Below are 22,742 nucleotides of genomic sequence, written 5' to 3' on the forward strand. Positions count from 1 at the left end.
ATGCGCTCTTGCCAAAAATTTGGGCTGACAGTGCTGCTGTTTATTAGTGGTAGTGGGGCAGGTAGTGTGCCATGGGAGTGCTGTCTGGGGGGTTTCTGCCACCTGAGGCAGCGGCCTCACCCTATCCAATGGCTGTGCTGGCTATGCCAGGTGGCATCTGTAACCTAAGCTGTTTTCTACCAGCCTGGTGCACTAACAGCTCCTCCAGGATAGTGAATAGCTGGTCACTGCTATTCCTATATCCAGGTTAAACTACTGCAGCTCAAGGTTCACCTTCACTATCTTTAGTCTAAGCTAGGGTTGGGTGATATATTGATATATTGTCCAAAACTGATTTGAAGTCCATATTGTGATATCAGTTTCATAATTTTGACCTGGCGATATATCACAAATCATGATGTTTGTGTGTGTGTACTATGCAAAAATCACAATATGGGGAAAAATGTGAAGCTAGCCAATGCCTCTACGTAGCTCCACCCTTATTTCAGACATCATGATATAGCAGTACATCGTGATGTTTAGCTGGTGATATATCACAGTGTTGGAAACCAGATATCACCCAGCCATACTATTCGCCTCTACAGTAGTACCTTGGTTCGCAAACGCCTTGGCACTCAAACGCCTTGGTTCTCAAGTGTTCCGGTTTTCGAATGTTTTTCGGAAGCCGAACATCCGATGCAGCTGTCGGCTATTGTTTCCAGGGCGCTTGCACCAATCAGAAGCTGCACCTTGGTTTTTAAACATTTCGGAAGTCAAACAGACTTCTGGAATGGATTAAGTGTGGCGCTTTTGTTTTTGCTATTTATTTTGCGGTGCTTTTTTTGAGGCTTTTTCGGTTAATTTGTTTTTGTGGCTGTGTGGAACCCAGTTCTGCTACTGATTGCTTGCTTGTGTGACTGTGGAAATGGATAAAAGCCCCCCATCCGAACAGTGACTATCATTAGTGCAGGTAAGAAAACAATTTAATTTTAATTTTTTTATCATCTACAATACTATCTTGTTTATTTTGTAGTACAGTACATTGATTATTGCTTGGACTAGGGCTGGGCGACATCTGATTTTCAACATCGTGATACCTTGGTTCTCAAACTTAATCCGTTCCGGAAGTCCATTCCAAAACGAAAGCATTCCAAAACCAAAAGTCTGGAACAGATTAAGTTTGAGAACCAAGGTACCACTGTGCATAGTTCCATCCTTATTTCAGACATTGTGATATATTGGTATATCATGATGTTTAGCTGGTGATATATTGCAATGTTGAAAATCGGGTAACGCCCAGCCCTAGTCCAAGCTATTGACCTTCCCCATAAGATTTAGAAGAATGAACATCCCTCCTATTCTGGCTGCTAAGGCTTCTGCATGCTCAGCCCAAAGGGAAAGATTCACATCAAGTGCTACCGTAGTTACCTGGATCAGAGACATCTGCAGCCAAGCGAAGCAGAAGAGAAAGGGGAAAAGATGCTAATGAGAGGAGCATAACGGCACAGCAAAGAAGGATAAATGTATGTGCTGCCGTTGGAAAGCCGCCGCCGCCACCACCCAAATGCCCACTAAAGCAGAAGCTGGTTTGATTCTCACAGCATGCACTTACACAGACACACATACCCCAACCAGCCTCCTCCCTGAGAAAAAGGCCACTGGCAGGAAGGTGAATAATTCCTCGCACACAGCACAGCACTAGCATGCAGTTAAGCACATTAGGCAGAGGCAAAGCCAGTACCAGATTCCATTGGACAATTGATATTGGTCATAATATAGACATGGAAGCATGGGAACGATTATGGAATATGGATATAAAATTTACAGCAGAAAAGTATATGAAAATGATATATCAATGGTATCTAACACTGAGTAAATTGGAAAAATGTATAAATCTAAATCAAGTAAGTGTTGGTAATGTAAAGAGAAAGAAGGTTCTTTTCATCATATGTGGTGGTCTTGTAGTTAAGTTAAAGCTTTCTGGGAAATGAAATATAATGAAATGAAAAAGATGTTTAAAATAACTTTTGTAAAAAACAAACAAACCCCAGAAGCTTTCCTTTTGGGAATTATAAGGACAGAACTACCTAAACTGTATAGAAACTTATTCATGTATGCTATGCTAATGTTATTTGCCCCAAAATGGAAAGAAGCAGAAGTCCCAACAAAGGAAGAATGGATACAAAAACTTATGGAATATGCAGAAATGGTGAAACTTACCGGAAGAATAAGAAATCAAGATAACAAACTTTTTTATAAAAGAACGGAAATGGTTTATTGAATATTTACAGATAAATCATAAGCAGATAAGAACATTGGCAGGATTATTGCAACAACCTGCAGTTTCATAAGAGTACATATTTAAAGAAGATGAATAAATGAGTTAATTTAGATATGCAGAAGATATGAAAAATAAATTGAAAGAACCGCAGAAAGAGGGGGAAGGAAGTCAAGTTTTGAAGTGTCAGAATGATTGTAAAATTAGTGAAATGTATAAACTAGAAAAGTATGTATAAATAAATAAATAAATAAATAAATAAATAAATAAATAAATAAATATTCCATAGGGAGTCAAGGTGAAACTCCCTAGTACCAAATCTCCGTTAGGCAATAAACAGAAATCATAAGGTCATGTCAACATGTGGCCTTTGTTCTTATTTAATAGACCAGAAACAAACAGTATGAAAGGAATAAACACCACTCCTATTCTACCTCTGGGGCTACAATCCTAAAGGTAAAAGACTGAGCAGTTCTATACCTCCAGGTGAATATATTTAGGAGGCCTGAAGCGTCAATCACCTGTCATCAAACTTACCTATCTTGAAACGACCCATGTAGTAGATCTGGGTGCTGAGACCAAGTGAGGCCACAACATGGATGACTGAGAAGAGGATCCAAAACCACAAAGCATTTTTTCCAAAAACCTGATAGCAAGCAAAAAAAATAAATTATTGTGCATTATGTCCAGTTATGAAAAAGGTCTTCCTCTCCACAATGAGAGTTATAGATGCTCTACAGACAGGTGGCATTTTCCAAACCTATCTATGTCTGGTTGTTAGAATGGTTTGAAGATGTAGACCAGGCACCCCCAAACTGCGGCCCTCCAGATGTTTTGGCCTACAACTCCCATGATCCCTAGCTAACAGGACCAGTGGTCAGGGATGATGGGAATTGTAGTCCAAAACATCTGGAGGGTCGAAGTTTGGGGATGCCTGATGTAGACACTCAAATAACCCAGAAACAGCCATCCCATGTCCTGGGAGACCTTGCAACTTTTCTGGCATTGCAACAAGCAGCCACAGTACTGGGGAGACGCACACACCAAGGATAGCACCGTTCCCAAAGCAGTTAGAGCCAAGTAATGGGCTTTAATCAGAGCACTTCTTTTGTATAAAGGGCCGTGAGTGTTAGGGTAGTATGGAAGGAGCTGTAGTGGTTGTTTTTCTAATACTTGGCTGCTGAAGAACCTGAGCCTAAAAGCATGAGAATCCTGCAGAGGTTGAGGGTAAGGCTGCGCAAGCAATTTTGTTGCAGATGCTACAGCCTATTTGCCTTTGACCCCATCCTCAGAGCTCTCCCCCAAGTTTTGCTGATTCAGTCCCTCTCTCTGAAGGGCAGAGGGTGTCGAATACATCCATACCACTCCAAGCACGGCAAGGCAAATGACCACCGCGAAGGATGCGTAGGCAGAGTAGGCGCTGGCATTGATGTCAGGGTGGCGGGTCTGGTAGAGCTTCAGCATGCACAGCCCTGCGATCATGTACATGAAGGAGGTGTCTGTCAAAGGAGGAGAAAAGGCAATAGATAGTTTCAATACATGGCAAACATATATTTCTAAATATATTTGGCAAGGGAAAAAGCTGAGTATAAAATATTGATAGAAGCAAAAGAAAGATGAGGTTTTTCCCTGCCGGATACGAGACTATGCTATGACGCATACTGTCTTTGTTGGTTGAAGGAATGGATGACATTAGAGAATTCACATATTCTAAATTTAGAAGGTCATGACAATATTTTTGGTTGGCACACTTATTTATGGTATGAAAAGGTGAAAGTTCATAAAGGGATTTACAACTCATATAATTAGGAAGAATCTGTAAAGCGTATGGGATATATATAAGAATTTATTAGAGGTAAAAACACCATTTTGGCTCTCACCATTGGAAGCTATAGCGGTAAAGAAAAAGAATATGATAGAAGGATGGACAACTTATAGAAATTTATTAAAACAAGAGGGAGGAGAGTACAAATTAAAAGAATTTAAGGAATTATCAGGAAAATTACTACATGGATACAATATCATCATTTAAATGAAGTATTTAAGAAAGATAGGATACAAGGGTACAAATATAGGATAGGATACAAATATCACAAGTGGTGAGAGACCTGTTGGAATGTAATGTAAAATGGCTGTCTAGAATGTATAAAATATTATTGAAATGGGAGACAAAGGATGAGCAAGTAAAATATTCAATGAACATTGGGCAATAGATATTGTTCATAATATAGACATGGAAGCATGGAAATGATTGTGGAATATGGATATAAAAATTACAGCATGTTATGGTCTAAGAGAAAATTGTATGAAAATGAGAAATGGATGGTATCTAACAGCGAGTAAATTGGCAACAGTGGTATTACTGGCAAATATTTTTCTAAGGGAGAAAGCCTCTCTTTGCACCAGAGGGCGCTATCACCATCCCATTGTGACTCGTAAAGTTCCTGTTGTTATGAACTAAGACCACCACAATGGGGTTCGTATTTTTCTTCAAGGTAAGAGTTCTGAGCTCCCATGGGTATGGCAAAAATTCAGAAAAATATATTTTTTTTAAAAAAACAATATTTATTTAAATTATTTTAAATGTTACAAAAGAGGAAAAAATAGGTACAGAAAAGAGAAATAATAACAGAAACATATGAAATCATATAAGAACAATAACAAAAACAATTACGAAATTCCTAGAATTTCAGTCAGATAACATTAACAAATAATATAAACACTTACAAATAATGAAAAAAGCAAAAGCAAAACAAAGCAAAAAAGCAAAATAATAATAATTTAAAAATTGGCTTCCTATTGTTTGCGCACCGCTTCCCTTTATTTAATTTTCTCTTGTCTTGCTTTATCTAAGTTACTATTTACATATTTTCTCTATACTTCCCTGCATAGCTTTCAATCTAAACAAATCACCAAATCAATATTTATCTCTTCTTTTATCAGATAGTCCTCAACATATTTCCATTCAATTTTACACCTCTGCTTAGGAATATTTCTAATTGCTGCGGTCATTTTAGCAAGATTCATAAATTCGACTAATTTTTCCTGCCACTCAAGAATCGTCGGGACCTTCTCTCCTTTCCAATTCTGTGCAATGAGGAGTCTGGCTGCTGTGCAGGCATAGAGGAGAATATTTTTCCTGTCTTCTGGTAAATTCTCTGGCACCATACTTAACAAAAATAGCTCTGGTTTCTTTTCAAACGTTTTTAGCATCTCATATACTATATTCCAAAATTTACCATTTTTTTTACATTGCCACCAGCAATGATAATAATTTCCTATTTTTACTGGCATTTCCAGCATTTATTCGAATTAACCTTATATATTTTAGCAATTTTGTCTGGTGTCAAATGCCATTTGTACATTAATTTTAACATATTTTCCTTTATCCCCAAGCACGCCGTGAATCTCATCCCCTCTTTCCATAATTTATCCCACTGGTTACTATATATGGGTCTCCCGATATCTTGAGCCCATTTTATCATAGTGGCCTTTACTACCTCATATTTAAGTTCCCATTCTAAAAGATATTTATACAATTTTGCTGTTGATTTCTCCATATTTTCTATCAAGAGTTATTGTAATTTTGATTTATTCTCTTGGAACCCAATTTATTTATGTTTTTGGAATAAGCTCTGGATTTGACAATAATGTAGCCAGCTCGTGCATTGATCTTTCACCTGTTGATATGATTTTAACTTTAGCTGTTCATTCTCCTTTATTAATAGCTCTTGATAAGTCAGCCACTTTCCTTCTTTAATTTTACTAAATAATGCCGTCATCTCTAGGGGAGAGGCCCACCAGGGTATTTTTGGTTCTAGAATATCTCTATGGTCTATCCATATTTTTAATAAGGATTTTTTTATGACATGGCAGAAAACTCTTTGTATCCCCCTTCCCCCCTCTAATAAATAGGCATGCCATCCTTGAATATTTCTGAACCCCTCTACATTCAATAACTCTTTATTTTCCAATTCAATCAATTCTCTGATCCAACACAAACCAGCTGCCACATGATATAATTTAAAATCTGGTACTCCCCAGCCTCCTCTTTCTCTAATATCGGTCAATAATCTAAATTGAATCCTGGCTCCCCCCCCCCATGAATTTGCTCAGATCTTTCCTCCATGTCTCAAATGTTTCCTTCTTCCCTACGGTATAATTGGGAGCATTTGAAATAAAAATATCATCTTGGGCAACACTGACATTTTAATTGCTGCTATCCTTGCAGAAAAAGATAATTTTAAATTACTCCACCTCTCTAAATCTTTTTTGATTTCCCTCCATTTCCCCCCATAATTATTTTCAAATAAATTTATATTATTAGCCATGATCTCTATTCCTAAATACTTTATTTTCTTTACTATTTCCCAACCCACTTTCTTCCCCAAGTCTTCCTCTTCTTTCATCCTTAAATTTTTAGTGATAATTTTGGTTTTCTTCACATTTATTTTAAAGCCTGATACTTCTCCATATTTTCGCAAACTCTCTTCTAAATTTTGGATAGTCTCTATGGGGTCTTCTAACATAATGATGACGTCATCTGCAAACACCTTAATTTTATAAATATTTTTTCCTACCTTTATCCCACTTAGATCTTTACCTTTTTTATTTCTCTTAACATATATTCTATTGATAATATGAACAAAAGAGGCGAAAGCGGACATCCTTGTCGAGTGCCTCTTGTTATTTCAAACTCTTCCGATAATTCCCCATTTATTATCAATTTACCCCTTTGTTTTTTACAAATTGCCTTTATACCTTTTAAAAAATTCCCTTCAATTCCGATTTTTTTCTACTGCTTTTATCATATACTCCCAATTCACATTATCAAAGGCTTTCTCCACATCCAGGAATATGAAAGCGGCTTTTTTGACCATAATGGGGTTCCTATTTTTCTTCAAGGTAAGAGTTCTGGGCTCCCATGGGTGTGGCAAAAATTCAGAAAAATATGACTGAAGAAGAGTCTTTGGTCCAGTGCCCCAAACAACACATTATCTAAAGAATGTGGCCACTGATTCCCCTGCCCCACTTCTTAAGTTCTCAAAGCAACATATCTCCCAAGCTACTATAGTGTTCAAATCTATGTTATCACCCTAACTGGAAGAGGACCTTGGGCACTCTGAAACTCAAAACATCCAGCCAGAGGCAGATTCAGGCGAGTGGAACTGGTTTGGTTGCCTTGGGGGCAATGCAGGGGATGCCGCAACTATGATATGTTATGGCGCGCCAAGTTTTGGTGTCGCACGGGATGCTGCTGAAATTTGAGACCCCAAGATCCGCCACTGATTCAACTATTCGAAACCAGTTCTTGGGGACTCTGTTCAAAACATCCATAGAAAAACAAACAAACCTCTTTCCCCTTAGCTCCTTTGATAGAAGAAGCCACCCACTTACCAAACTGGAAATTAGAGTAGTTGGGGCAGACGTGATAGCAAGCGCTGAGGACACCTTCCATCATCAAAGCAATGCCCATGGCATAGAAGAGGCCAAAGTGCTTGGGAATCCCATATTCCTGAAATAGAGGGACCAAGAAGAGTATCGTACATTGGTAGTGTGCATATAAGCTTGGAAAGTGTCTTTCATTCAATACTGCAGACAAAGATCCATCTGTCTAACTAACAGGCACAGCAGTTTTGGCTGGAGGTGATAACTGTGGTAGCAACTCTGTTTGAAAAATATATTGCTCTTTTACACCAGACACATTTACGAGAAGAAGAATTGAAGTCTGCCATATACGTCCTTATTTGTGCTGCTGCTTAAAATGTTCAGCCGGATTCATGACTGTTTGTGCACTGTAGGGTAGGACCGATATATTGACAAAGATAAATAATTGCAGTGTACAATTCAGCAGCAAGTTACTGTCTAATTAAGGCCATATGGTGGATGCAGATTGCCACTAAACACATAATATCTGCTTGAAAGCTCACTGTATGACATGTAGCAGCATCCGTAGGGTTGTAGCTACTGTACCGGTATATGGTAAGCCCATCATTGCTATACTCTCACACCAAACTGGAAAACCAAAGAAGTTATAGAATGTCAATATTAGGCTTACTGCGTGTCTGGAAATGTCAGATAATCACCACTAGGTATGTCATCCAAAACCTTTTTGAAGGCCTTATTGTGATATTGGTTTCATAATTTTTGACCTGGCAATATATTGCAAATCATGATGTCTGTGAGTGTGCTATGCAGAAATCACAATGTGGGAAAAACTGTGAAGACAGCCAATGCCTCTACTTAGCTCCACCCTTATTTCAGACATTGTGATATACTGTATCAGTATCCCATGATGTTGAGCTGGTGATATGCTGCGATGTTGAAAACCAGATATTGCCCAGCCCTGGTCACCCCATGGCAAACCTTTAAATAGGTATCATGTTTAGCGATGGTCTGAACTCGCCCTGAGAGCATTTGCATTACATTTGCTGGGAATTATGCATTCTTGTATATTGTAGAGCACCTCTGGCCTTTGGGTAAAATTTGGCCAAGAAGGCCATTTTATCCAAACCACGCCTGCCCACTCACCCCACCTATATGTGACATCAGATGTGAGGCAGGCAGGTATGTGACTGGATCCACTGCACACACGAGATCTTCCAGGAGCACTTGATCACACAGCCATTCCTACAAAAAGGCAAAGCCACCCAACATCAACTGATGTGCAGTGACTTCAAGCCTGCTGGATTGGCTGTGTGACCAAGTTCACCTCTGCGGAAAGCAGCTCAGTGCTAGGGAAGTGACAAAAAAACAGGGCTGGGAAAGCTTATTGCGTTGCCATTCCTAATCGCTTGGCAACCAGCTGTTCATGAGGCACTTGGGAAGTGCTGCACAAGGTGGGTAAGGCAATCCACATGATGACATCATGACTGACGGATGGGTTGTCCCACCCACCTGTCAAAATTGGCTTGCCGGTAGGGACTGATAAGGATCTGGCCAAAAAAGGTTCCCTGTGCCTATTGCACATCCAGAAACTTCATGGATAGTTTTAGCAGAAGTTGGTACTGGTTGTGAGTTCAGAGGCCTTCCCCCCCCCCACTTTCTCAGGGTTTGTCTGCTCCAAACTGCCCCCCCCCAACAAGCAGGGGAAAACATATAGGTACCTGGTATCTTTCCCCTGTGGGGAGTGATTTTAAGAGGCATTTGGAAGGAGGGGGGTTAGCTCTGCTCTCCCCTCCAGTCCACACCACCTTGAAGCCACAGTACTTTTGCTTTTAAACAAAGATTGGATAAAGGAATTGTGGTGTGCAGTCTGGCCCAAAGGCATGTGGTCACTGAGGTACATTAAAGGACAATTGTGCTAGGGCCTTTCCTTCAGTGCAACTTGTTGTTTTGGTACATGATTCCTGTAAGGGACTCACGATCCTAAAACCCTCCTGGCATTTCTACTAGGCCCATGTTAAGAGTGTGTACCGTTGTGTGGGTGTCTTTGGCTTCCAGAGAGCGTCTGTGGAGGATGTCTCTACGCAACACAATCAGGAGGAAGAGGAAACCCAGCAGCAAGTGGCCCACATTGCTGAGGATGTTGTTAAAAGCACTGCAAAGAAGGAAATCTTATTCAATATTATTTTTGTAAATGCAACCAGCCAAACCAGAAGTTCAGAAATGTAGGAACTTCTCCGGCACAGAACAGTCCATTTACAAACGGGAATATATCACTATCTATTTCCTGATTGTAAAGGAAGGAGAGAGAAAATGTAAACCCAAGCAGTGGCCTGTGAGTCACCCACACCCACCTCAGGACGCCCAGTGGATGAGCGCACAGGAAATTATAATAGCAGATGTCCTGGTTTCCAGTCACATTCACCACCTAGAAAGAGCAGTAGAGAAGGCGTCACTTGCATTCTGAATGCACCATCCCAAGGATGATGAGCAAATGGCAAGGGAGGCAAAACAGCCTCATAATGAAAAGCAGGACTGAAGACATGTCCTTCAAACCTCCTGCACAACCCAGCTACATTTCACTGTGGACACTGTAGCCTTCCTGACCTCAACACCTTAATGGTTTGAGAATGATGGTACACCTGTAAGGGGATTGGCTGTGAGGACTAAGGACCAACCTCAGCCAACCTGAGATTTGGAGAACAGGTAGACTTGTCTAAACAAGGGTCCCTATACCTTTAAAAAAACAAGAGGTACCAGAGGATCTGGAGACCTAATTTAAATGTCATTCTCTCTGTCATTGGTTCCCTGGTATCCTCTCAATCAAAGGGGTAGCCAATTAGCCATGACTTACAGCAGAAATTGAACAATAGTCAAGGAGCACTTCAGAGACTAGGAAATGTATTATCCCATAACCTTTCATGGATTACCATGAGTCTGATGGTGGATTTTAGCCCCCCCCCCAAAATCTTTTACCATAATAAACTGATCAAGTCTTCAAGATGTTAGCACCGAGATGAGTTTTTGGTCCTAAGATGTGGGGTGAAGACAGACAACTCACCGTCTGGTACGTGATCACCAGCTGGATCACAGGCAGGGCATAGAAGACTGCTATTGTGATGATGTTCCTTCAGGACCAAGAGACCATAGGAAGAGAATAAATGGGCATAAGAAGAAGATGCACACACATTTCCACTGGGTTTTAACCAACTGCATGTATTTAATCAGCAAAGAAAGGCAAATGGACCCTACAATTTGCCTGTACAGTACTGTAAATCCCATTATTTCCACACCGCCATACCAATCCTCCAACTTCAAGACTTCCTACTTCTTGACTGCTCATTTAAAACTTGAAGCTGGATCTTAGTGTCTTGAAATTTCTCATACAGCAATTTCTGCGTTGAGCAACAGTCAGATATTATAGGGTGTAGAACTTTCCCTTCCACTCCTAGCTGACCACCATTCCACCTCCCTCTTCAGCTTCTCTACACATGCCCAAAATATCTTCTTGACGGAGGATGTCACTAATGCTGGATTTAGGCAGGCAGCTCTTATCATACCAAGAAAACATTGGGCCATCTGGAGGGCCCTAAAATTAAGATCAGAATATAGAAGGCTGAGCTTTGGCTATCAGCTCCGTACCAGAAATAAATGTTGTATTTTTTGCTGACAATTCTCCGATCCTTCCTGGATAAATCTGACAGATATAGCAGTCTCTAAAAAGAGAGAGAGAGAACAACTTTTAAAACTATATATATATATTCTGTGACAGTTTATTTAAAGCAGGCATAGGCAACCTTGGCTCTCCAGATGTTTTAGAACCACAACTCCCATGATCCCTAGCTAACAGGGCCAGTGGTCAGGGATCATGGGAGTTGTAGTTCCAAAACATCTGGAGAGCCAAGGTTGCCTATGCCTGATTTAAAGGCATGCAAGCTAGCAAAAGGCCTAGGACAGGACAGCTGCTCCAAGAACTTTTAAGAAGGAACTCAGGTAAGAATAGATGAATCACCTTGAGCTGCTTTAGTTTTTGTTTGTTTGTTTTTGCAAAACCGGTTCCAGGTCATGTCTTTGTGAAGGTGGGTTTCTAAGGAAAAACACTTTAAAAATGGCCAATTTCTTACAAATGGGGGAAAAATAGTGACATTATGGAGGCAGCCATCTTTTCTTCTGGAAAGGATTCCACGACATGATGTACAGTCACTTCCTGGGAGCTTTTCAAAGAGATATTATACCATGCGGTCATGGAGCTGTTCTGAGCAGCTTAAAATGTTCAACATGTTAAAAAGGTGAAAGTACTGCATGGATTTGTGTGTGGCTTGATCAATTGATTAGATGGGTTAATCTGCAGATCAATGTTCTGATCTGCGCATAGGCCAGGGATGCATGTGAAATGCGTGAGTTCACTCCAAAATGCAGAATGCACTGGAGCCCTCCTCATCCCTATCCTCAGGATAAGCCCATGAAGCAAAACCTCCTCCCTTAAGGGAAGCACCCACATAATTTACCAGTGCATGTCCTGCACAAGCTCAGAAAGGCATGTGCATGCATGCACTGAGACCATGAAAAAGAACAGGAACACAGACACACAGGGAGCAAGAAAGGAAAGGTGCAAATGGAGAGATGGGGAACCCTTGGCTCTCCAGATGTTGTTGGACTCCCAACCTCTACCCGCATGGCCAATGATAAGGGACAATAGGAGTCCAACAACTGCTGGAGAGCCACAAGTCCCCCATCCTGGTACAACGGGATTCCTCCCCTTATGCTCCCTAAATAAGGACCCAGCCATGTGCACATCAGAGTCTTCTGCACTGCTGCTCTCACTAAGGTTATGGGAGCAGCACTCACCAGATCTAGAGTAGCAGGAAAGAGAATACTGTATAGCTTCTGACATCAGTTGCCTGCCCTGCACAAAGTGAGTGTGTGCCTGGGGTCCACTTGCCAGTTGCCTCTCACCCCACAAAGAGTTAAATGGTACCCTCCATCTATAGCTGTGGCCAGAATTGGCTACCTGTGGTCAAAACTGCACAGGGTTCATATCTTTTATTTGTTGGGTTGTTTTTTTAAAAAACAGCTGGGTTCTTTGAACGCTTTACAGTAAAATGCAGCAACATGGATTGCAAGAGCCTTTGTTATTTGAAGGGTGGCAGGTGGCTATGAGATGTAGGTGAACCTTCTTGACTATGGTATCTGAGCCATGGAACTGCCTGTCCCATAAGGGACATGTGGCACCCTGCTTACCAGTGGCTTTTCATCTCAAAGCCTTTTCATCTCAAATTTTTCACTAAAGTCCCTGTCTTTCCTTCCTTGCCTTCCTTGCTTTTATTTTATGAATGTTCTCGAAGCTCCCAACATGAGTCTGACCAAACTTCGGGAGGCAGTGGAAGACAGGAGTGCCTGGCGTGCTCTGGTCCATGGGGTCACGAAGAGTTGGACACGACTAAATGACTAAACAACAACAACTTAATGGTTTTTATTGCTTCCCAGATAAATTATAATGCCAGATGGGATGCGTGCGTTTTTGTGTGTGACATCTGGAAGGAAAAGTTCCTCACATAAATGATCCTGCACAAAATACCTTTGTGCGAATGACGTTCTTGTCGCTTTCAATTTCAGGCATGGTGTCAAAGTCGCTTTCCTCTTCCACTGAGCTGTCTGTGTCAGAGCCATGACGAGGCCTGCGCTCCAGAGACAGCTGCTGGCCCCCACTGGAGCTTGACTCATCTGGAAAGAAAACAGGAATATTTAGAGTACGAGATGCCTCTCTTGGGAATATCAAATTTTTGGCTTAACGCACTGCCAAAAAATAATAATAATGGCATGTATTATTTGAACAAGACTAAATGGACGAGCAAGACCTCCTCATGAGTATACTCATGAGGAAAGACCTCAAGCTACAAAGGAAGTTGTCCATACTTGTATAATTGATGTTGCTTTTCTAATATTTCACGGCACAGATGCACTGTATTGCAAGCATTTAACTCATAATAATAATTTGCAGAATGATGTGTTCTGCTCCTTTGTTGTTTATCTGTACCAGCTGTTTTCTTGGGTGTCTGCATCTCGCCTCACGTCCTATTTCTGATAATAATAATAATAATAATAATAATAATAATAATAATATAATTGTTATTATTTATACCCTGCCCATCTAGCTGGGTTTCCCCAGGCACTCTTGGTGGCTCCCAACAGAATATTAAAAACATGATAAAACATCAAACATTAAAATCTTCCCTATACAGGGTTGCCTTCAGATGTCTTCTAAAAGTCAGATAGTTATTTATTTCCTTGACATCTGATGAGAGGGCATTCCACCACTACTGAGAAGGCCCTCTGCCTGGTTCCCTGTAACTTCACTTCTCGCAGGGAGGGAACCACCCCTCAGAGCTCGACCTCAGTGTCCGGGCTGAACGATGAGGGTGGAGACGCTCCTTCAGGTATACTGGGCAGAGGCCGTTTAGGGCTTTAAAGGTCAGCACCAACACTTTGAATTGTGCTCGGAAATGTACTGGGAGCCAATGAGGTATTTCAGGACTGGTGTTCTGTGGTCTTGGCAGCCACTCCCAGTCACCAGTCTAGCTGCCGCATCCTGGATTAATTGTAGTTTCCGAGTCACTTTCAAAGGTAGCCCCAAAAGTACTCTCATGGTTCCACATCTTGCCATCACATACTTTAACTAACTGTTCTAATGTAACTTTGCTACCCGCTTTATAAGCCACAGATATATCTAGCTGTGCCTTTGCAATTCCAGAGTTACTCTACCAATAGCTCCATAGCTGCTTCCCTCAGGAGTGCTGGCAGTGATAGGATGAGAGGAGGCCACAGTCCCAGACCCTGCAATGAAAACAAACATGTGTGAATAGCCTTCAGCTGACTGGTCAAAAGCCCCCACAGACTTGGCAGGGAGACTCCTTTTCGGAATGGAGAGCAGGTGCTTCCTAGTCTATGGGTTTCTGGAACTGATGGGAAGGAGCTCAAGGAACGAAGGTTACTGCCTCATGGAAAGAGGTGAAGAATAGTGCACTTTTTAGCTCATTTGCTTCTGTCTGAAGCCACAGGGAACCACCACAGGAACCAGAGAATGCTAACACACACTCCAACTTTCATCCCCAACCCACCCCAGCCCCCAAGACAGGGCTTGCCCAATGCATTTTGGCACTTGAGGCGGACCCCAAAATGGTACCTCCCCCCCCCCCTGCCAGGGAAGAAGGGGTGAGGGAAGATCAAGAACAAGTAGGGAAGAAAGATCGACATTGGGATTTGCTCCCCCTGTGGATCCTCCCACTGCCTGAGATAACTGCCTCACCTTGCCTCATGGGTGGGCCGGCACTGCCCCACTTGCAGTGCTCTCATTTTCCTACTCGTATTGAAATACTTCCCCTCAATGAAGCCAAACTTAGATTCACAAAATGTTTAGGGGTATGTGTCCCCCTGTGTCACCCCAGAAAAAAGCACTGCCCACTTGCACCTCAGTGTTGTACATGTGGATATACCTGGCATGTCATTGCATAAATTATCAGTTCTGAGTAAGAATGCTTTACAAGAGCAGTTGAGACTTTAAATGGAACGTTTGCAGGCAGCTTGTTTCAAACAAGTCTCCTCCAGCAAACCGGCAGAATGTACAACCAATGTTTGCTTAACAAGGTGTGATGAAGCAAAACTGGTTTCTGTAGCCCATCTTCCGCAATATAAGCAATGGGAGTAACCCAAAGAATGGAGCAATCACGGGGTGAGGTTACAAAAGGAAAAATATCAACAAAGCCCAGCTAGATTGCACATAATATTCAGGAAAGGGGAACAGGTGGCATATAGCATTTAGTAAAGCATGCCATTCGCAAAGTGAGCAGTGAACCATTATAGAAGGAATAGATGGACTTCAACTTCCATTTAGTGCAGCAAGCATGGCTGTTGGGGAGGGATGGTGAGAGTTATTTCAAATGCTGAAAGGCTATGCATACATTGTTTTGATTTCTGTTGTAGGTCAGTACTGTATCGGCATTCCCTTTAGTTCCCATCTTCAGTTGAGACTGAGAATGCCGACACTTACCGTGTTTCTCATATTTTAAGACGTAGCCATAAAATAAAATACGTAGCCATAAAATAAGACGTAGCAGGATTTTCAAGCATTTGAGAAATATAAGCCATACCCCAAAAATAAGCCATAGTGGTAGGCGCCGTTCTGGAGGGCGCCAAGGAAGAGGCGAGGCTGCCTGCACCTCTCCGGTCACCTCCGAGCCTCGGGAGCCAGCAGCAGCAATGCCAGCTGTGGAAGGAGGAGGAGGAGGCTTGCCGGGTCGGCACCCAGCAGCGCCATGCGGAGCGCCCCGAGCCTCCAGGAGGCGGCAGAAGGAGGAGGCGGCTTGTCGGGTCGGCACCCAGCAGCGCGTGCAGAGCGCCCCAACCCTTCAGGAACCAACGCTCCTGGCTTGGGGCTTGGAGCGCGCGGCGCTGCTGGGCACCGACCCGGCAGGCCGCCTCCTCCTTCTGCTGTGTTGCTGCTGCTGACTTCCGGAGGCTCGGAGCGCGCTGGGCGCCAACCCAGCAGGCTGCCTCCGGAGCCCCGACCCGAGGCTCGGAGGTGACCGGAGAGGTGCAGGCAGCCTTGCCTCTTCCTTGGCGCCCTCCAGAACGGCGCCTACCACTATGGCTTATTTTTGGGGTATGGCTTATATTTCTCAAATGCTTGAAAATCCCCGAGCCCCGACCCAGTGGGACCCAGCAGCATGCCCTGCTGAAGCGCCGACAAAGCGCCTACCAGCGCAGCACCAGCAGCAGCCAGTTCCGGGTGCCGAGCCGCGACAGGAAGAGGAGATAATTTTTCCAAATAAAATAAGACACCCCTGAAAATAAGCCATAGGCTTATTTTCTTGAGTAAAATAAATATAAGACTGTGTCTTAAAGGTATGTAGCCAAAATGGAATGGGGTATACTGGAAAAAGAGGGTGGAGGAAGACATACATAGATACAAAAAAGTATAGTGAGAAACATTTCATTGTCTGGACAGGTCACTTCTTGGTTCACACACACACAAAAAACTATTTTTAAATGTCCCCAGGGACAAAGTCAGGGCTGGCCAAATAAATCCATTAAGAAATCCAAGGTTTTAATATGGTAGAGATTAGCAGCACCCCTAAAAGCTAAAAACGAAAAACCCCATCAGGTGACACCAAAAAGAAGAGTCCCTGATCTTTATTAGTTCTTATTTAGGGTAAAACATTTTTACAAAGAACGTAGCTCATGTAAATTCCAATGCAAATGCAGTTTAAAATGTATGTTGGAAGGGTGAGAGTGTGATGGGCCTCCAGTTCACAGGTCAGTCTCTGAATGGCTTACAACACCCCTGCAGTGTTGTCCATGGCTATTATTTATTATTAATTATTAATTTTCCCACCCATATATATATTAGATAGGACTCCTACAGTGGGCAGGAGGTTGGATCCAGTAACCCATGAAGTGCCTTCCAGGTCTGTGATATAAGAACAGTATACTAGAATATTACCATCATCAGGACTGTGTCCGGCAATTGAAGGCTTCCTATGGTTCCTAAAATCAAGCACAAACATGGCTAATTATCCATCAAGCTATGCAGCTATTACTCTCATCTGTGAAATGTAAGGTGCTTTACAAAGCAGAGAAAATTGATTTCTAGATACCATGTGAACCAAAGTCCTGGTGGATTATTTCCTGTTTTTTAGCATCACGTGGGTTAACCAAAAGAAAATGCTCTCATGTGGGAGGCACTGGAGAAGCAGAAGCAGGACACTGGAATATGTATTTGTAAAAGCCTGGCCCATCTTCCTTCACGCACAGAGTTTTCTTCCTACACTACAAACCAGGGGCAATCATTTCATCTGGAAACCACGGTAAAATGGAACACATTGGGGGAGAAATGAGTGTAAAACACATCCTTCTTCCAGGAACAGGAGTGAACCACTGGGCAAAAGTGTACAGAGAATATTGGGGTGGGGGTGGGGTGCTTTCTCTTTTGTGAAGGGAGGAATTATGGGAGGAATCAAGAAGCTCCATATGTGAAAGGTCACATGCAAAGAAGATGAAGTTACAGTCAAAGAGGAAGTGGCAAAAAGGGAGAGGGTATAAAGAGTGCCAAGCTAATTTATACCAGTCTTTAAAGGGATGGCAATTTCTTTGACCACTCTTCTCCTGACTTCCTGCAGGGTCAGTGAAATATACTCGGAGTCGAGAGTGAATTTCATGCTCTTTATTCAGCTCATATTCATCAAGGAGAAGAAGAGAAGACGAATGGCTCTTTCCCCAAAACCATCTGCTTATATACATTATTTACACAATGGGCCTTGCGTGATTGGCTACTTCAGGGCTACACCTGTGGGCCAATTATATTGTGGATTGACTTCTGCCTGCAGCCTGATTGGCTGCTCCTACAGGCCAATCAGGTAGCAGATTCACTTCTGCCAGCCGCCTGATTGGCTGCTCCAGCAGGCCAATCAGGTTGCGGATTCACTTCCACCTGGAGTTGGATTGGGTAGCTCCCGCTGATTCTGAATCCTATTGTTCTAGGATTCAGCTCAGTACATAACACCCCTCCCCTCTAAGTTCCAGTCCTGCCCGGGAAGTTGCATTCGTAGTCCCCAAGGTCTGCTGGCCGCCTCCGTGTGCGTTGTGGCCTGGGGTGTTCCTTGGTCAGGGGTTCTGGTTCTGGCTCGTGTTCCGAGGCTGCTGGCTGTGCCGGGGCTGTCTGGTCTGGCGCCACTGAACCACTAGGTTGTGACTCTGGTTCCGGTGTCCTTCCAGCCTCGGGGCGCCCCTCTGTGCCTACTGCTTCTGCTTCCCCTGCCCACCCCTCTCGCTCTACAGGCCTCACTGCCCTGCTGTCCCCTTGGGACCCCTCTGTCCCGCTCTCCTCCCGGGTTCCTCCTGGGAATCGTCGCCGTAGCTGGTTGCAGTGGCGGCGCCAACATTGCCCCCCTTCCGTTAGTACCTCGTACGACACGGGACCGGTCACCTTGGTGACTGTGGCGGGTACCCATGCTGGGCCTGCCCCAAAATTCTTTGCATACACTGGGTCCTGGGCCACAAATGTCCGGGGGTTCCTGCCTTTCCCCACCACTACCTCATCCTGAGCTCTGTCGGGGTGAAGTCGGTCCAGTCTAGTTGCAAGGCGCCGGCCCATGAGTAGTTCAGCTGGGCTCCGGCCCGCCGTTGTGCTTGGGGTGCTGTGCTGTGCTAGAAGAAATGCGGCAAGGTGGTATTCCCAGTCCCCTTGTGTTATGCGGCGGAGGCTGTCCTTGGTGGTCCGCACCATGCGCTCCGCTTGGCCATTGGTGGCAGGGTGGAATGGTGCTGAGCGGATGTGGCGGATGGCGTTCTGCGCTGTGAAGGTCTGGAACTCCTCTGACGTGAATGCGGTTCCATTGTCCGAGACGAGGGTGTCAGGGAGCCCGTGGGTTGCAAACAGCTTACGTAGTACCCGGATGGCTGCCGCCGTAGAAGTGGACGGTACCAGTGCGACCTCCAGCCATTTGGTGTAGGAATCCGCCACTATGAAGAATGTTTTTCCCTGGAAGGGGCCAGCGAAGTCCACGTGCAAGCGTGACCATGGATGTCGGGCGGACTCCCAGGGCTGGACTGGGGCCCTTGGGGGATCCGGGCGGGATTCTTGGCAGGTCTGGCAGTGTTGGACCCAGGCCTCTATCTCTCTGTCAATCCCCGGCCACCACACATAACTCCTGGCAAGGGCCTTCATCCTCACTACCCCTGGGTGTGTCTCGTGTAGGGCTGTGAGGACCCTTTTGCGGAGGGGCTGGGGAACAACAACCCTGCTTCCCCATAACAGGCACCCCTTGTGGGCCGACAGTTCATGTTTGCGGTTTGTGTAGCCAGCGAATTCTGGCCCGGGGCTGCTGCTGGGCCATCCTCGCCACACCCAGTCCAGGACCCGGGAGATGACCCTATCTTTTGTGGAATGGTGCGCAACTTCTTGTGCCTGAATGGGTCGGTCGGGAAGTAGCTCCAGGGTCATAACCTCTTGCGCAGGCGCTGGGTCGGGGCCTGTTTCTGGTAGTGGTAGCCTGCTGAGTGCGTCTGCGTGGCCCATCGCCTTCCCAGGGCGGTGGATTAGTGCATACTGGTAGCCGGCAAGGAAAATTGACCACCTGAGGACACGTGGAGACAACACTTGGGGGGTCTGCTTCTCGGGGGCAAACAGGCCAAGCAACGGCTTGTGGTCAGTCACTATGGTAAAGGGCCGCCCGTACAAGAAATCATGGAATTTTTTTACGCCCTTCACGATTGCCAGACCCTCCTTGTCAATCTGTGAGTAGTTTCGTTCGGCTGCAGCAAGCGTCTGGGAGAAGTATGCCACCGGCACCTCTCTTCCATCCGGGAGTTGGTGTCCCAGGACAGCGCCAATGCCATAGGGAGAGGCGTCGCATGCCAGCACCACTGGCAGCCTCTCGTCGAAGTGTGCCAAGACAGAGTTCGAGACGAGCAAGTCCTTGACTGCCTGGAATGCGGCCCTTTGTCGCTGGCCCCACACCCAAGGGGCCCTTTTATCTAGGAGTCTGTGTAGGGGCTCCGCTACCGCTGCCTTATGGGGAAGGAAGGCATGGTAAAAGTTCAATAGTCCCAAGAATGACTGAAGTTCGGGCTTGCTCTTGGGCGCTGGGGCCTCACAAATGGCCCGTACCTTGTCACCGGTTGGATGGACCCCTTCTGCGTCCACCTTAAATCCCAGAAAGTCCACCTGCGGCACTCCCAGTAAACACTTTTCCCGCTTCACCTTGAGGCCCGCCGTCTGGAAACGGTGCAGGACGGAGCGGAGGCGGTCCTCAAATTCCTCTGGTGTGGGCCCGGCGATCAGTACATCATCGAAGAAGGGGGTGACGCCAGGAATCCCTTTAAGGAGAGAGTCCATTAGATTCTGGAATATGCCTGGTGCCACGCTAACGCCAAATTGCAGCCGCTTTACTCTGAATGCCCCTCTGTGCGTCACAATCGTCTGAGCCTCTGCTGTGGCTTCGTCCACAGGCAACTGTTGATACGCTTGGGCCAAGTCCAGTTTGCCAAAGATTTTTGACCCAGCCAGGGTGGCGAGGACATGGCTGACCACTGGTACTGGGTATGCATGGGCCGTGAGAGCCTTGTTTATGGTGCATTTGTAGTCTGCACAGATGCGGACCGAACCGTTCGGCTTGACGGGTGTGACAATTGGAGTTTCCCAGGGGGCGTTGGGCACCGGCTCCAGCACTCCTTGCTCCACGAGTCGGTCCAATTCCTCGTCTATGCGGGGTTTCAGGGCGAACGGGACCCGGCGGGCCTTGTGCCTGATGGGTCGTACAGCGGGGTCTAGCTGTAGGGCAGTGGGGGGTCCTGTATATCGTCCCAATGCCCCATCGAAAACCCCTGGAAACTCTTTGCATATGGCGTCCACGTCCACTTGTAAGCTAGTGCGGTTCACCCCGGTAACGGCTAGCCCCAGAGGTCCAAACCATGCCAGTCCCAGTAAGCTAACGTAGGGGCCCTTAACTACCAGCAAGTCCAATTGTTGCTTTCGCCCTCGATATTGCACCCTGAAGGTCCCCACCCCCATTGTAGGGACCTTACGTTTCTGGAAGTCCCGGAGGGTGAATGGGGCCGGCCTTAGTTTGGGACCCCCATTAGGGCACAGTTCCCTTAATGTTCGGGCCGAGATTATGGATAGAGTTGAACCCGTGTCCAGCTCCATGCGGCATGGGGCTCCCTCTATCTGTACCTCTATATAAATTTTCTCTGTGCTGGGATGGGGCAACTGGAATACCTGGTAGTCCGTGATCTCCGTCGAGTTGCCTTGGTGCATGGTGCCGTGTGACCTGGGGCTCCTGGGTCGGTCATCTGATGCTTGTCGACGGGTGAGTCGAGCCCGACACACCCGGGCGATGTGTCCCAATTTTCTGCACTGCCTGCACTCTGCGTTGCGGAAACGACAGGTCCTCCTCTCGTGGTTCTCCCCGCAGCTTGCACAGTTCCCTCCTTCTCGTCGAGGCTGCTGTGGTGTGTGTGCTGCTTGAGTGCGCCGCTGTACTCGGTGTACTTCCTCCCTGTCAGATTCGGATTCGTCAGTGAGGTCTTCGTGGTAGACCCTCGGTTGGGATGGCGGGGCCGGTCGTGCCTCTTGCGTTGACCTCTCGGCGGCTTCGGTTGCCAGGGCTTCCTCCAGAGCAATCTGGAACGTGAGGTCTTTTTTGGCGTAGAGGCGTCGTTGCAACATCTCGTCCCTCAGGCCACCGACGAGGCGGTCACGAAGCATGTTCTCCAACTCTGAGAAGTTGCATAACCGGGCGGCTTGGCGGAGGGAGGTCACAAACCCAGTTATGGTTTCCCCCGGGGCTTGCCGCTTTGCGTAGAAGGCATTTCGGCAAGCTACCACCGAGGGCTGTGGTGAAAAGTGCTCCTTCAGCCGTTCCATTATTGTTTTGTAAGAGACGGTAGCGACATCTCTAGGTGCAAGGAGAGCCCGGGCAATTTCAAACGTCTCCTCTCCACAGACGCTGAAGAATGTCGCCCTCTTCATGGCATCGTTGGTGACTTCTTTCGCTTGCAGGAGGAAGTTGAAACGGGCGGCGTACCCTTCCCAGTCTCCTGATGCTGGTTTGAATGGCAAGAAGCTGCTGTCGGTTGCCATTCTGGGTTCCTTGGGTCCTGGAGCTGAAGCCTGGATGCACGGTGCGATGCAGCGGTGCAGCAGGTGGCGGTGCTGCGGTGCAGTGCGTGGTGGCGGTCAGCTCAGCAGGATCCCACCTTCGTCGCCAGTGAAATATACTCGGAGTCGAGAGTGAATTTCATGCTCTTTATTCAGCTCATATTCATCAAGGAGAAGAAGAGAAGACGAATGGCTCTTTTCCCAAAACCATCTGCTTATATACATTATTTACACAATGGGCCTTGCGTGATTGGCTACTTCAGGGCTACACCTGTGGGCCAATTATATTGTGGATTGACTTCTGCCTGCAGCTTGATTGGCTGCTCCTACAGGCCAATCAGGTAGCAGATTCACTTCTGCCAGCCGCCTGATTGGCTGCTCCAGCAGGCCAATCAGGTTGCGGATTCACTTCCACCTGGAGTTGTATTGGGTAGCTCCCGCTGA

At 45.5% G+C, this 22,742-nt stretch overlaps 1 protein-coding gene across 1 annotated transcript in view; it reads right to left on the reverse strand.

Moving 5' to 3' along the window:
* Nucleotides 1-22,742, reverse strand: part of SIDT1 (SID1 transmembrane family member 1) — a 66,694-nt gene that overhangs the window by 10,072 nt on the left and 33,880 nt on the right. Inside the window, exons 10-19 of the mRNA XM_060269166.2 lie at nucleotides 17,142-17,185; nucleotides 14,405-14,476; nucleotides 13,221-13,366; nucleotides 11,285-11,358; nucleotides 10,704-10,770; nucleotides 9,997-10,070; nucleotides 9,674-9,797; nucleotides 7,655-7,772; nucleotides 3,620-3,756; nucleotides 2,795-2,903 (exon numbers count right to left, since the gene is read on the reverse strand). Of these exons, the coding sequence (XP_060125149.1) occupies nucleotides 2,795-2,903; nucleotides 3,620-3,756; nucleotides 7,655-7,772; nucleotides 9,674-9,797; nucleotides 9,997-10,070; nucleotides 10,704-10,770; nucleotides 11,285-11,358; nucleotides 13,221-13,366; nucleotides 14,405-14,476; nucleotides 17,142-17,185 (965 nt within the window). The remainder of the gene's footprint in view (nucleotides 1-2,794; nucleotides 2,904-3,619; nucleotides 3,757-7,654; nucleotides 7,773-9,673; nucleotides 9,798-9,996; nucleotides 10,071-10,703; nucleotides 10,771-11,284; nucleotides 11,359-13,220; nucleotides 13,367-14,404; nucleotides 14,477-17,141; nucleotides 17,186-22,742) is intronic.

This window comes from Zootoca vivipara, chromosome 15 (genome assembly GCF_965207765.1).
Source record: "Zootoca vivipara chromosome 15, rZooViv2.hap1.1, whole genome shotgun sequence".
Lineage (NCBI taxonomy): Eukaryota > Metazoa > Chordata > Lepidosauria > Squamata > Lacertidae > Zootoca > Zootoca vivipara.